General features: G+C 47.7%; 1 protein-coding gene across 5 annotated transcripts in view; it reads right to left on the bottom strand.

Moving 5' to 3' along the window:
- Positions 1–2,467: 2,467 nt before the first annotated feature.
- Positions 2,468–13,265, bottom strand: part of DIP2C (disco interacting protein 2 homolog C) — a 391,979-nt gene continuing 381,181 nt past the window's right edge. For all 5 annotated transcript variants that reach the window (XM_064371797.1, XM_064371795.1, XM_064371793.1 and 2 more), the window contains 3 exons: positions 11,113–11,287; positions 9,153–9,276; positions 2,468–5,812 (listed from right to left, as the gene is read on the bottom strand). In XM_064371797.1, the coding sequence (XP_064227867.1) occupies positions 5,560–5,812; positions 9,153–9,276; positions 11,113–11,287 (552 nt within the window). In that variant the 3' untranslated portion in view covers positions 2,468–5,559. The remainder of the gene's footprint in view (positions 5,813–9,152; positions 9,277–11,112; positions 11,288–13,265) is intronic.

A 13,265-nucleotide genomic window follows, 5' to 3' on the forward strand; every position in this document is an offset into this window, starting at 1 on the left:
AGTCCTGCACATGGATGCTACACAGAGCCTCTACTCCACTCCCAGGAAATGGAATCTGCACAGCTAGGGCTGCGTAGCTGTCTGTTAAAGAACAGACCTACGAAACGAGCATTCTGACATCATTTCCTGCAGAAACACATTTTTAAATAGCTCAGGTTCTTGTTCCAGTACTGGAGCCTAGGTGTTGCTGGGGTGCCTGGGATGAAAGGGTCCCTAAAAGTGGAGTTCTCCTGCAGTTCAGCTCAGAGCAGAGACACCAGGATGCACTGTCATGGGGTTATCTGTCCTGTGAGGTCAGGCTGGTGGCTCAGGATAGTCCATGCCCTTTCCCTCCACTCTGTTCTATTCCAGACCTGCAGCAGCTGACAAGTGGCCAGGTCCATCCCTGGACATCCACTTGGACCTGGCTACTTCTGCACCTCCTGAAACAGGGATAGGTCCCTGGGGCCTCCTGGAGGGGCGCACACACACCTCCACGTGCTTCTCACACACTCTCCTCCGGTAGGGCCACAAAATATGTTTCTGCCCAACTATGCTGTGTAACCAAACTTCCTAAGGACTTAACCTTTCTGCCTCCTGCACCCTCCTTCCCTGGCAGGGCTTCTAAGAAACATGGCTGGGAACCTCATCTGAGTGAGGCCAGCTGGTTTGTAGAAGTTATTTGCTAGAAGTCTTTGTAGTTGGTGTAGTTAAAAAACTTAGGCTGGGCATGGTGGCTCATGCCTGTAATCCCAGCACTTTGGGAGGCTGAGGCAGGCGGATCACGAGATGGAGACCATCCTGGCCAACATGGTGAAACCTGTCTCTACTAAAAATACAAAAACTAGCTGGGTGTGGTGGTACATGGCTGTAATCCCAGCTGCTCCGGAGGCTGAGGCAGGAGAATCGCTTCAACTTGGGAGGCGGAAGTTGCAGTAAGCTGAGATCATGCCACTGCACACCACCCTGGTGACAGAGTGAGACTCTGTCTCCAAAATAAATAAAAAAATAAATAAATTAAAAATTAAAAACTCAAGTCTCAGAGGCAGTAACGGAAGCCCTTTCTATTTCTACCCATTTCTGCCTTGAATGCCAGTTCTAAACAGGGCTGATCTGGCTACCATGTGACAGAGCTCAGGCACAAACTCGCTGTGCCCACGGAAGTCCAAGTCCAGTTTAGAGATGGGGGGGTCAAGACAGGTGTGAGATCTGGGGAGTGCAGAGCAGAACCACCACTGGACCCCTCGAGCAAGCTGGGTGGACCCATGTTGCCAACACCCACGATGCCCTCGTCTGACAGGCCACGTTAGCACTGGGGCCAACCCAAATCACTTGCTAAGCTAGGGTATCAGCTTGGTCTTGCCCAGTTGTTTTGTTCACAGAATTAACACTACAGGCCAAAAGACAGTAAGAGCTACAACTGAGTAAGCCCTAGACTTGAGCTGCATGTGCCTGCAGTACATTTTGCCAGAGGGAGATGATGATACCAGCCAATGTTTTCATCCTACAAAGAAAACCCAGGGATGACAGGAGAGGTCGTATAGGACTCAGCATGACTTTCTGGAATCTGGTAGAAAAAAATGTTCATCAGCACAGATCAGGAATTGCGAGTTCTACTGAGACAACAGTCAGAGCTCAGCATCACAGCAAATGCTCTCCACAAAAGCACTCTGCCTCTGTCCAGATGGACAGACCAACTCACCCTCAGTGCACTGAGATATTTCACAGAGAATTCTCAACACAAAGTAGGGGCTAGCCAGCCCACAAAACTGCTCTTGGCTGCGTCCTAAGAACCCAGCCTTGTGCAAGGGGCCACAGAGAACGCAAAACACAACTTCATAGCAGCAAATCCTACACTCACGCACAGGCGCTGGAACGCACGCATGCACAGTTCAAAGGAGGGCCCCCCGGGAACAGTTCTTCTGGTTACCTGGTTTGTGCTTGACTGGTCACAGTGAGGGCTGCCACCTGAGAAGTGGGGACCTGTGGAGAAGCATCTCTCCTTTGCTATCTTCAGCTTAATCCGACGCAGCCCTGCAGGTCTCACACCAGCCGTGCACTTTCACACACCCAAAGCCTCATTCTCGGTCAGCGTGGGACTGTCCTGAATGAAAGCTGGGGGTCAGGGGAGGCAAGTGAAATTCCAATAAAAAGGCACTTAGATTACACCTGGGTCTCTGAGCGAAGATTTTAGTTCCACTGATTTTCTTGTGAATAAACGTTTATCTTCACGGAACCACTAGGCTGAAGGCCAGTTGACCTGCTACTGCTTTCCAAAAGACAAAACCATAAGGACTCTCAGATCTTGGGCAAAAGATACAGCTTTTGGTTGTCACATGGACAAAGACAATTTGGGTTGGAATAGTCAACCACTCCTACTTCCTGACACACAAAGGTTCCCTATGATACAATTGACAAAGCATTTGCACACAGGACTCATGCTGTTCGTTCCCAAATTACCAATAATCTGTACACTTGCAGCAAAATGTGAACAAATATATTTAGATATATTTAAAAGAATTTAAAAAAACATTTCACAAAACATTTGTTGCCATAGGAATTATTTTTAGTAATAAACGCCCACATGAAAATTTAAACATTGTTCAAAGTATGATTATCTGTACTAAGTAATGCAACAAATTATGTAAACAGAGTCAGATACATTTCCCTGTAGGAGTGACTTCCTTCTTGGGATTAAAGCTGTCCCAGACATCTTTCCAGGGGACCAATTAAGAAACTGCTATTTTCAGAGCAACAAAAATAAAAGCTTTTATTTGTTCATTTGAATATAAAACAGGCGTTATCACAGATGTACAAAGCGTACTGGTGGTTTAACATACAAGAAGGTTGCTGTCCTTTGCACATAAAAATTTTGTTTGAAACCGTGATTGGTTGAGTACATGAATTTCTCTAACCAGTCACCACACTCTGAAATAACGCTGCTAACATTCAACTGATAAAAGGGACCATCTCCCTTGGGTAAAGTGTCAAGCAGGATTAAATATATATAATAAACAAGCACCATGAGGAATCTGCTCCTGTTTGATTAGGTCTGTGTTTATATGTTCATTGTGTACCCTCTTTTTGTGCAAGTTGATTACACAGTTTTGTCTGACTTCAAAAGCACAAGGTCACAAGACAAACATTTTTTTACATTCTCATGAATGATTTATCTACAGTACAATTTCTGAAACAGAATGACCCTTCTTTATTGCTGAAACTGGTGGTACTGTCTCCTTTCCTTTTTCTTGCACAATGAAATTTCAATCTCAGTCCACCAACTCTTTTGAGCCAAAACTCTAACATCAGAGTTGACAGGATGCAGAAGAGACTGCTGCTAACTGCCCTCACAACTGCACTGCAGCGTTCACTCTCCTTGGACATAGAGTTGATTTGGTGACAGTTGAAATTATGTTTGAAGTGATATCTAAATCTGTTTTGCTTCCTGACTTCCGCTGGACCTCAGTGTTTTCCTGCACACTGCAATGAATGTTTCATAGTCAGTGTCTGACCTGAAGCCCTACACCTACTTCCCTTCAAACAAGGTGGGTGGGTGGGTGGGTGGGTGGAAGAAAATGTCTTTTTTTTCCTGTGTGTGGTGGTTCCCCCCTTAGGAAGCAGAGACTAGGAATGTGTATCTGAAGCATATGGAGAAAAATATTCACACACAGCAATGAGGTCAAACAATATTTCAAGAATCAAATGGTTTGTGGAGATGGAAGGATGCACCACATATGCAGACAAATTTTTTTATATGTGCCACTTAATTTTTTTTTTTTTACAACAATCAGCCTTGGATCTCAGAAGTCAAACAAAACTCTTTTAGCAAAAGGCTTACTGCTGACTGCATACAGCAAAGGCAGACAAAGACACTGCCTACAACATAATGAAAAATAATCTAAATTTTGCCCAGCATCAATCTTAGTCATGCATATCTAGCACCGAGAGCCACTGCAGGTCACACTGGGGCAGTCACAGAACACATCTTTCTCAGAGTGCAGATGCTCCTTCTTGGACACCGTGGGCCAATTCAATTTAGAAGTGCACAGGTGAGCTCTGAGAAGCTGTGGCCAGGAGCTGCCAGGGCAGAAACCAGGGCACAGTCGTCCACAGGCGGCAAACGATGCAGCTGGAGGACTTCTTGCTTTAGCCGGAGCTCTGGCATGAACCCCCGGGAACTGTGCTCAGGAGGCTCACACAGAGCTGGCTAGGTCTTAAGATGAGGGGACGATCACCGATGTGAGTTCCGGACACTCTGTCCACTCCACATTGGCCATCGGAGGGGGAATCAATGCAACCCAGTGCAAATGACCACAGAATCGCATTCCTTTTCATAGCAAGGACCAAAAAAAGATGACACTAACAAAAATGATGAAAAACATTGTGCAATGAATTCTTGCAGCTAAGAAAACTATCTGCCAACCTACACCCCTCAGTATCATCAGCACACACTGGCATAAACACATTCACTGTTGTCCCACAGCAAAGAAAACAACAGTGCACACTGAGCTTTCAATTCTTTCACCATCCTTGAGATGGCAATAATTTCCCTGGCTGGTCTCTGGTTCTAGAAGAAATTGAGACAGCGCTCCTGCGATCTGTGACTGCTGTAACAGCAGAGTGTGTGTGAGCACGGGGGGCACACCATGCAAGTGACAAGTTCTGCATCGTCAACTTTAAAATCTCCTTTGTTCATTAGTGAATTTATATTTCATATATATATATTTGTTGTGATACTATCCACGCAAGATAATACAACACTTTTTTATATTAGCAAACATTACAAGACTTTAATATTCTTGAATGTTTTTCTCTTTTATAGTTCTAAAGAGATCAAAATAAATTAAACGTTTTGTACATAATTACATATTGAGGAAGTTAACTTATTTTATCTTTTTAGTTTAGTACAAAGATATTTGCAAGATAATTGCCGAAATACACCTTATTTATAATTTCTTCTCATTCTATACTAACTTCAAAGGCCATATATCAGCCTTTGTTTCTTCAGCACATTTCTGACAAAGAAAGCTGCTAAAATCTAATTGGAAGGTGCTATTTGGAAGGTTGTCTCGTACCTCAAACTTTCCTAAAAGGATGAGATCTAGCGATGGCTTAAATTAGTAACAGATCCATGTCATTAAGATTTCATGACACATTAAAACAGAGAAAACAATTCTTTGTCACACTACATAAACTGTTTAAAAGAACCCAATAGAGGGCAGGATACTTTTTAATTGCTATTTCGGCTTAACAAAATACCACATTTACGAAGAAAGCACTTATTATCCAATAATTAAAAAAGAAAGAAAAGAAAAGAAAGTTTTTGAAATGGGCTTTTCCAATGAACTGAAGGCAGTAATCCAAAGTTCTTCTGAGCGAAATTCAGTGGTAAATTCACATTTCACCCCCATGCCAATCGTGGCTGCTGTGAGAAGTCCTCTTTCTCCTTCTCTTCCTCCTCCACTCTCACCACAGAATGGCTGCATTCTGGTGAGTGTTGCCCTGTGTCTGCAAGCTTCAGTGGACATGGAGAACAATGTTTACATCTCTAGAAAAGTCCATGGAAGCCGAGAGGCAAGACTACATGTTGTAGGCCACATAGATGGGGTCTAGCTGGTCTGCCAAAAACCCATCTCGCAGGTGCATGCGCTGCTTCTCCCCGCGGGAGTTGATGGGGATGACGCCGATGTCCACTACGACCACCACTCCGACAATCAGGTAGTGCTCCTCCAGGACCACGTTGGTCACTAAGGGAACCAGGTCCAAGGCTTCTTGTTCCGACCCATCGAGCTCAACCACAACCACCAACAAATTTGTCCAGGTAAACACAGCACTAAAGGACAAAAAAGAAAGCCATCGTTATGTGAATTCATGCTTTATTTAACAGCTGCGGTTTCTTTTCACAAGTTCACTGGGCTCTCTCTGACCTGCCCGAGCACTCCCGACAGTCTCCTCCGGCCTCTCCACGTCCTCCGTCTGCCGCTCACTAAACGCCCCCCACACAGCCTTCTTGGCGAAGCACCTGCCAGTGTTTTTCCTACCAGCCTTCTCTCTCGGTGGCTTCTGCACGTATCTCACCATCTTCCTGAGCTCCCATTTCTAGCACAGGGTTATGCCACCTGGCTACGGAGTCTGTATTCCAGTACTGCCTCTGCTGCTTCCTGGAGAACCGATGCCCTGATCGCAGAGTGCAGCAAGCCATCAGCCTCTGCCCTCAAGGCAGCCCTGCGCCTCCTGCTTCTAGAGCCCAGCTCTGCTGTTGCAGGGCGTGGGCGCAGGTGTGTGTGTGCGGAGACCCAGGGCATGGGTGCATACTCCTCTCTGTGTGTGTGGTGCGCCTGAGGGGGAGCGTGTTTCCCAGCCCTGCGGCTTGGGCTCAGCGTGGAAGCTGGTCAGCCTGTGTTAGGGAGGTGAATGCCAGCGGAGGCTCCAGAAGGGCTGGCTGTGGGGGCTTCTCCTGGTGTGTCTTGATGAAGACACACCTGGGCTGGCCCTTGGGTCCCAGAGTATAAGAAACACATGGAGAAGAGCCACCAGTCCTATGCCTGGCCGAACTGCTCGCCCCAACTGAGCCAGCCCTCGACTGCAGATGTGGGGACATCTTAACAACTCTGTCTAAAGCACTGAGCATGGCTGGCTTCCTTACAGCAGCGTCTAATCCATGTGCAGAGAGAAGTCTTCTGGAATGTGGAAGAGTCACTCAAATGTTTTTTTTGGGATCGAGTCATCCTTCGGCAGGATGGGCACCGGAGTATTTATTCTGTCCAGCAGGTGGAAGCGAAAGCCCAGTGCTTTATATTTTAAACTACACAGGATCGGCTTTTAGAAATAGCTGTTTAAAGGCCCTGATAGTCAGACCCTGGTGCTCGAGGTCTGCTTGGCTGAGGAGGCCAGAAGGTTCCCAGGCAGTGGGGCTGGATGGAGACCGGGCCCCAGGGCTGCTGGTCACGTGCCTGACAAACACATTCTATCCCAGCTTGAGGCAGGAGGTACTGAGGAAACTCACTACTGTTCTAAGTGTGAGAGTAAGTCAATTAGGAAAAAAATATGTATTTTATCCAGTATGGCCCATATATGTTAAACTGAAAGGGAAAATTGGAGAATTTTCCTGGAAATTCTCAACAGTTCTCCTGGATTTGGCTTTGTGATTGCTGCACGCCTAGAAGCATGCTAAGAACTGTTTCCAAGAAAACGTGCTGGTGCTTAATTCCAGCCACACTGCTCCTTGTGATGTTAGAACGTTGCTCTGCGTGGCCCATGTGAGCCCACATTGTGAGTCTGTATCACAGATACGTACGTCTCAGGCACATTGGGTATACTTTTATTATGGCATTTGAAATTTATAGAACAGTCCTAGAATATCATAATGCGCGTGGCTCTCCAGAGGTAAGAGTTGGTGGAGGGTGTGCTTGCTCTATGGCTTCCTCTGGGCTGCGGGGACCTACGGGATGGTGCCAGTGACTCGAGCTCTCAGAGCTTTCCCAGGAGCAGTGCATGCTACGTAGCGCTGACAACAACTGACAGAAGCGACAAAGTGCGTCTGGCCTGAATCTGGCAACACGGAGTCCCGTTCCGCAAAGCTGGGGTCACGGCTCAGCATGGAGCAGCCAGTGGTGGCCGGAAGGGGCAGTGCAGGGAGGCTGGGAGAGGGAAGATGGAGCAAAGCATCATCTCAAGCATTCGAAAGTCCACTCAAAGGGCAGCATGTGGACAAGGGGCATGTGAGTCCCTGACCAAGTGAGGGACAGACCCAGGTCGGCGGCCACGTGGCGGGTAACAGCAGCAACACTTACTACAGAGTGAAGCCCAGCACCAGGGTCTAGAAGCCCAGAGGGCACCAGCGAGGCCCTCGATGCTCACCTTTCAGCGGGAAACCAGACAGAAAATGCTTGAGGGAGGTGATACAAACCAATTAAAGTTATTTCCTTAAAAATACAAAAATGGAAGGCTGTAACTGATAGTCACAGCTATTTAGATGGAAAATAAGGTAGGCCCTGGCCCAGTTTCTGGGTCAAAGTCTTCTTAGAGTTTCTGTCTTCTTTGTATACTCAGGGAGAGAAGTGTCAAGGAGACTGACAATTTGAGGAATTGTGTTTGAGAGTAGGGGCTTAGCCAATTCGAACCACAGGATCACGGTCAGGTATGCAAACTCAATCTTGTAAATTCTCCCAAGTACTCACTGTTCAGATTCAGCAAATGGCAGTAAGTACCAGCCTTTATTGCACCTCAGTTAGCTAAGAAGAGGAACGAACGATCTCAGAAACCATCCTTTCAACCCAGAAAAGCTGTTGATGGGAGAGTGCAGAATGCGCCTCCCTCAGGGTTTCTGAGCTGAGACTGAGACTGTTTCATCAGGGGCCTCTCAGTAAGCACCCTGTCTGTTACCGAGGGAATGAACAAGTCTAAAGCCAATGGTGTTGAGTCGCTTTCCATCCTAACTGCAAATATAAAGGCACCGAGCAAGCCTGTGAAAGTCCCCAGCTCTGGCTGACTTAACTCACAGCACTCTAGCATCCAGTCCACTCCCACACATAAGAACGTGCTGCTGATTCTCCAGCAGCACCATGGACATGCTCAGCACTTCACAACAGATTACACGGGTCAGAGAGGAAGATAAAGTCCCAGCCGCAAAGTTCTCACCTGGGCCCAGACCAGAGCCTGCCCCCAGGCAGCATGTGCAATGCACACACCCTGTCACTGCCAGCCTTGGCCTAACTCAAGCAATTCTTCCTTTGGAAGTCTCCTCTGGGGTCTGGCCACACGCTGCCTCGCCTTCACTGGAAATGTTCCCACGTCTCATGTTACTTACAGTCCCCAAGTCGATAGTCATAAAAGTATTTTCTGTGCCTATGTATGTGTCAGGTTTGTTTTCTTTCTATATCATGCTTTTATAAATTAAAAACCAAACAATAATTTGGCTTCCTGGAAAATGTTATCAAGTAGTTTTCATAGCAATAGTCTGTCGTGTTCAGGTAACACATGATATATTAACTCTATGTGTGGAGCATTCTTTTGTTGCTTTAACCCCAAAAGATAAAGGTTTATAGTTCAATGTTGACTCATACGTCCTTCCCTACCTGAGCGAAACTCTCCTCTACTGCCATGCCCTCCACATTCCCAGTGCTTCACAAACTGCTCCCAATTCAGGTACAAGCCGCGAGCTCACAACTTACCATTCCGTGACGCTTTTATGGGCTCTGATGACCGAGGTCTCGATGTCGATTGGGTGGTACCGCATGCCCCGCAGCTCCATGGCTTCGTCCAGGGCCCCAACCACGTAGAGGGCATCGTGGCGCTCTGTTCAGGAATGAAAGCCTGTGTGAGCTTCCCTGTCATGCTGCTCAAGCTGCTTTCCTTCTTTTCTTTAAAAAGATGAAAAACTACCCCCAAGTGAGACAGGGACATGAAGGAAGGGGATCATGGTTCCGGGGACAGTCTGTCTCCTTCTGCCAGTGAGAGAGCTCCCTGGCAAGGCCCGGCTTGTGTGTCGGTGCCCAACAGGCTAGCTGCAAGGCCGCCATGCTCCCTCTGCACTGGCTCAGCTTCCATACCCAGTCAACTGCCCATCGCATGCTCATCAGGAGGAACTGAGGGATGGGTCAGCACCCAGTGGTCTGCGTCCCGTGGACCCATCAGCCGAGGTCTCGCCCGCCCAGGGTCACACAGGATGCTGTGGCCACAGCAGACCCAGCTCCCTGACTCCATCCCACACAGGCTCCTCTGTGCTATCAGTTCTGGGTATAAACAGGTAAAGAAAGCATAGCTCCTGGTAATGTTCACGAAGAGTTCCTTAGCTCGCGGAGCCATGAAATTTATTTCTATCCTTCATGCAAACCTCAGAATCATGACAATGACGACAAGTGGTCAAGTCCTATCTTTCCTCAAGGAAGTATGTCCTAAATTTTTATAGAGTTGTAAGCATATTAGGGAGAATTTGAAAGGAAGGACTGACATGTAAAATCATATCAGATGTGAGTATTTCCTAATTTCAGTCAGAATGTAAAATCATATCAGATGTGAGTATTTCCTAATTTCAGTCAGACAAAGAAAGATGGAGACACTGACTTGGCCTCTGCCCCTACAGCAGCTTTGCCTCTTCCCCTGTGGCAGGGGACACATCCTTCAGGGAATCCCTGCTCCCAGGACTCAGCGGGACGTGGCTTTCCTGGGCTTTCTCTAGGAGCTTTTGCAGCTTCCAGGAACCTCAGCACACTCAAACTAGTCTATCATGTCCCACAGTGCAAATGTCAGACCAGGATATTTTCGTATGATTCCTAAATTTAGCCCATTGGGCCAGGCCCTCATAGGTATGTTAGACAGGCACATAAGGAAGCCTTACTGCTGTCTAGAAACTCATCTCCCTGGGGTTTTGGTCAGGCAAGATCTCATCAGGAACCTCAGCTTCCATTGTTGTGAAACAGCCAAGTCCTGCCTCTATTTTTAGCAGAACCAAGGAGATAAGAAAGGATTCTGGAATAAGCAAAGAATTAAATATGGAAGTGCACTTTTACACTGTGGCATCAGGAAGCAGCCCTGGCCTCATCCCCGCTCTCCTCTGATGAGGCAAAGGCAATGCCGTACATCCAGCCACTCCACACCAGGCACCAGCAGCTGCAGCACCAGGCCCTGTACTCTGGTGAGTGCATGGGCAGAGACGGCCAGCCACCAGGGCCAAGAGCCTCGAGCCTCCTCTTCCCAGACAGGGACAGACCCAGTCCTGGAAGGGGCAGCATGCACGTTCTTGCAGCTACCGGGCTAGCTTCTGTCTCGGATGGACCCTGCGTGAGCATGCAGCCTTCAGACGTGCTGAGAAGACTCTGTGGGCTAAGACTGGGCACTTTGCTGTGGAAGGCACTGCAGCCTGTGCTCAGCCGCTGGGACCCTCCCTAATTTTCAGTTTGCATTGGTTCTCAGGACAGGACGGCGTACATGAGGCACAGCTCAGCTTGTGGGACACATTTGCATTTTGCCTTTCTCTTTTAAACTCAGCTCTTTTCCCACTGGGTTGCAGCTGGCGCACATGTCCTCTGGGTTTGGCCGCAGTGAACCTTGGGAATGGCTTCTGTACCTAGGGGTGTCTAACCTCTCTGCCCATCTGTGTGGGGGGGCCATCCAGCCTGGACACTTACTCACCTCCATTTGCATCTGTGAGCTCAGTTCTCCGCAGGAACCCCAGGTAGCCTGTGCGTGCCCAGACGGTCTGGGTGTCTCCAAAACTTAGTCTTGAATTGAAGTGATCCGACTGGAGGGATTCGTCTCCGTAAATAGTGAAATAACCACTGGCATTGTGGGCACTGTGAACCCAAATCTGCGAACGGAGAGAAATGTCACTGTGGAGGACATTATTTTATCTCCAGCGAAGTGAGGCTACAACTTTGACAATAAATTATATTCAGTGATATGAAAAGTTTTCTTGAACTGAATAAGCAAAATGATGTTAATCTCATCCAGGTTTCCGGAGACACATGGAGGATACTGACATAGAGGCACTTTACCAACTTTGTGGCCAAGAAACCAAGCAAGCCACCCACCTATGGGGACTGTATTAAAGCGGTTTAGTTGAAGATTTAAGAAACAGCTTTTAAAAACATACACAGCAAATGAACAAAGTCATATTAGATTCCTTACACTCTTCCAAATGATCGTTTCTAAAGAGCAAGAACAAAGTTAAAAAGCTTTGAGATTTCTTCTCATGTCACCTGGTTAGCATATTTCTAGACATATATTGCAATTAAACCACACACCACAGAACAAAACCTAAGGGATGAACGCGCATCACACCAAAAAACGGGGACAAAAATGCTTGGATGTCTGACATCTGGGGAAATGGGTAAGCAAAGACTGATAGAGTGACTCAGAGCCACAGCCACGTGGATCACACTGAACCATGGACAGCGCTGGGTAAAAGCAAAACCAGTAAGTTCCACAGATGCCCATGCTGCTCTGCCCACACAGCAAGGGTCAGGAGAGGCAGGGCCTTTTGGACTCTGGCGTGTCTGCAGTGTAGACGTTCCAGGCTTGGCTGTTTCCGTTATTTACCGACAATGAAAAGTGGTAAGTTCCACGAAGTCAGAAACTGGTTTACTCCGGCACCCACGTCCCAGGGCAGTGCCCAGTGCGCGGCGGCACTCAGTGCCTGCTAAACAAATGACGAAACCGAGAGAGCGCAGCATCAGATCAGGGAAACGACAATGTTCTCGGTTCCCAAACACAAAGAAATTCTCATTAAAGCAATGGAATATTCTACAGCCTTAAAAATGAAGGGAATCCTGCCATTTGCAAGAGCACGGATGAGCCTGGAAGAAGTGATGCTGAGTGAAAAGCCGGAACAGAGAAGGACAAATCCTGCACTACCTCACTCACATGGAATCTAAAAAGCTGCGTGCACAGAAGTGGAGGGTAAGCAGTGGTTGCCAGGGGCTTAGCAAGGGGGAGATGAGGGGCAAAGGTGCAAACCGTCAGACGGCGAACAGGTTCTGGGGAGAAAAGGTAGCATGGTGACTACAGTGAATAATACCCTATTGTTTACTTGAAATTTGGTAACAACAGAGCCTAAATGTTCTCAACACACACACAAGAATGTGAGGTGATGGACAACAGAACTAACGCGGTCGTGGTATCTGTTTCATATTATGTATAAACATCAAAGCATCACAGCGCATCCCTGACTTATGATAACTTTCTCGATCACCCCTCAGAGTGGAAAACACACATTCCCAATGAGAACGTCATCTTGGAAATTTCACCAGTTCTGGCCACCCTCAGAGGGAAGAGAGTTCTGACCTTAGCCCAGCACACGTCTCAGGCAGCACCTGTGGGGACCCCTCTGGGTGCTGGAGAAGCAGGCTCTGCCTTCCAGCTTTGTTTCTAGGAACGTATTTAAAGGAAACTCCTAAGCGGGAGCAGCACAGAATTTTATCTTTGTAGTTCTGATCTTCCATGTGTCTGAGAGAGTCAAGCCAGGGGCCAAAAAAAAGGCCCAGGAAGAAAAGCAAGATGGGATGTGAGAACTGGTTAGGACTTGCTCATTAACTGTGTGTTCACCCACGCACCATGCAGAAACGTGTTCTTGTGTGTGCTGGGGATGCAGCTGGGGCCGAGAAGGTGGCGGCTGCAGGAAGGGGGATGCCTGCCGAGACGGGACAGGTGCAAGGGGAGCGAAGGTGTCCATGGCTGGACAAAGGGCTTGGTCTAACTGCACGGCAGGCCTGGCCTTGGATGGAGTAACAGGCGGGAGGGCACGCGTGCTGGCACCGTGGGAGGAGGCTGGCTCCAGACACACTCTT

This window comes from Aotus nancymaae, unplaced genomic scaffold (assembly GCF_030222135.1).
Source record: "Aotus nancymaae isolate 86718 unplaced genomic scaffold, 86718_ANA_hifiasm-v0.15.2.pri h1tg000173l, whole genome shotgun sequence".
NCBI classification, from domain to species: domain Eukaryota; kingdom Metazoa; phylum Chordata; class Mammalia; order Primates; family Aotidae; genus Aotus; species Aotus nancymaae.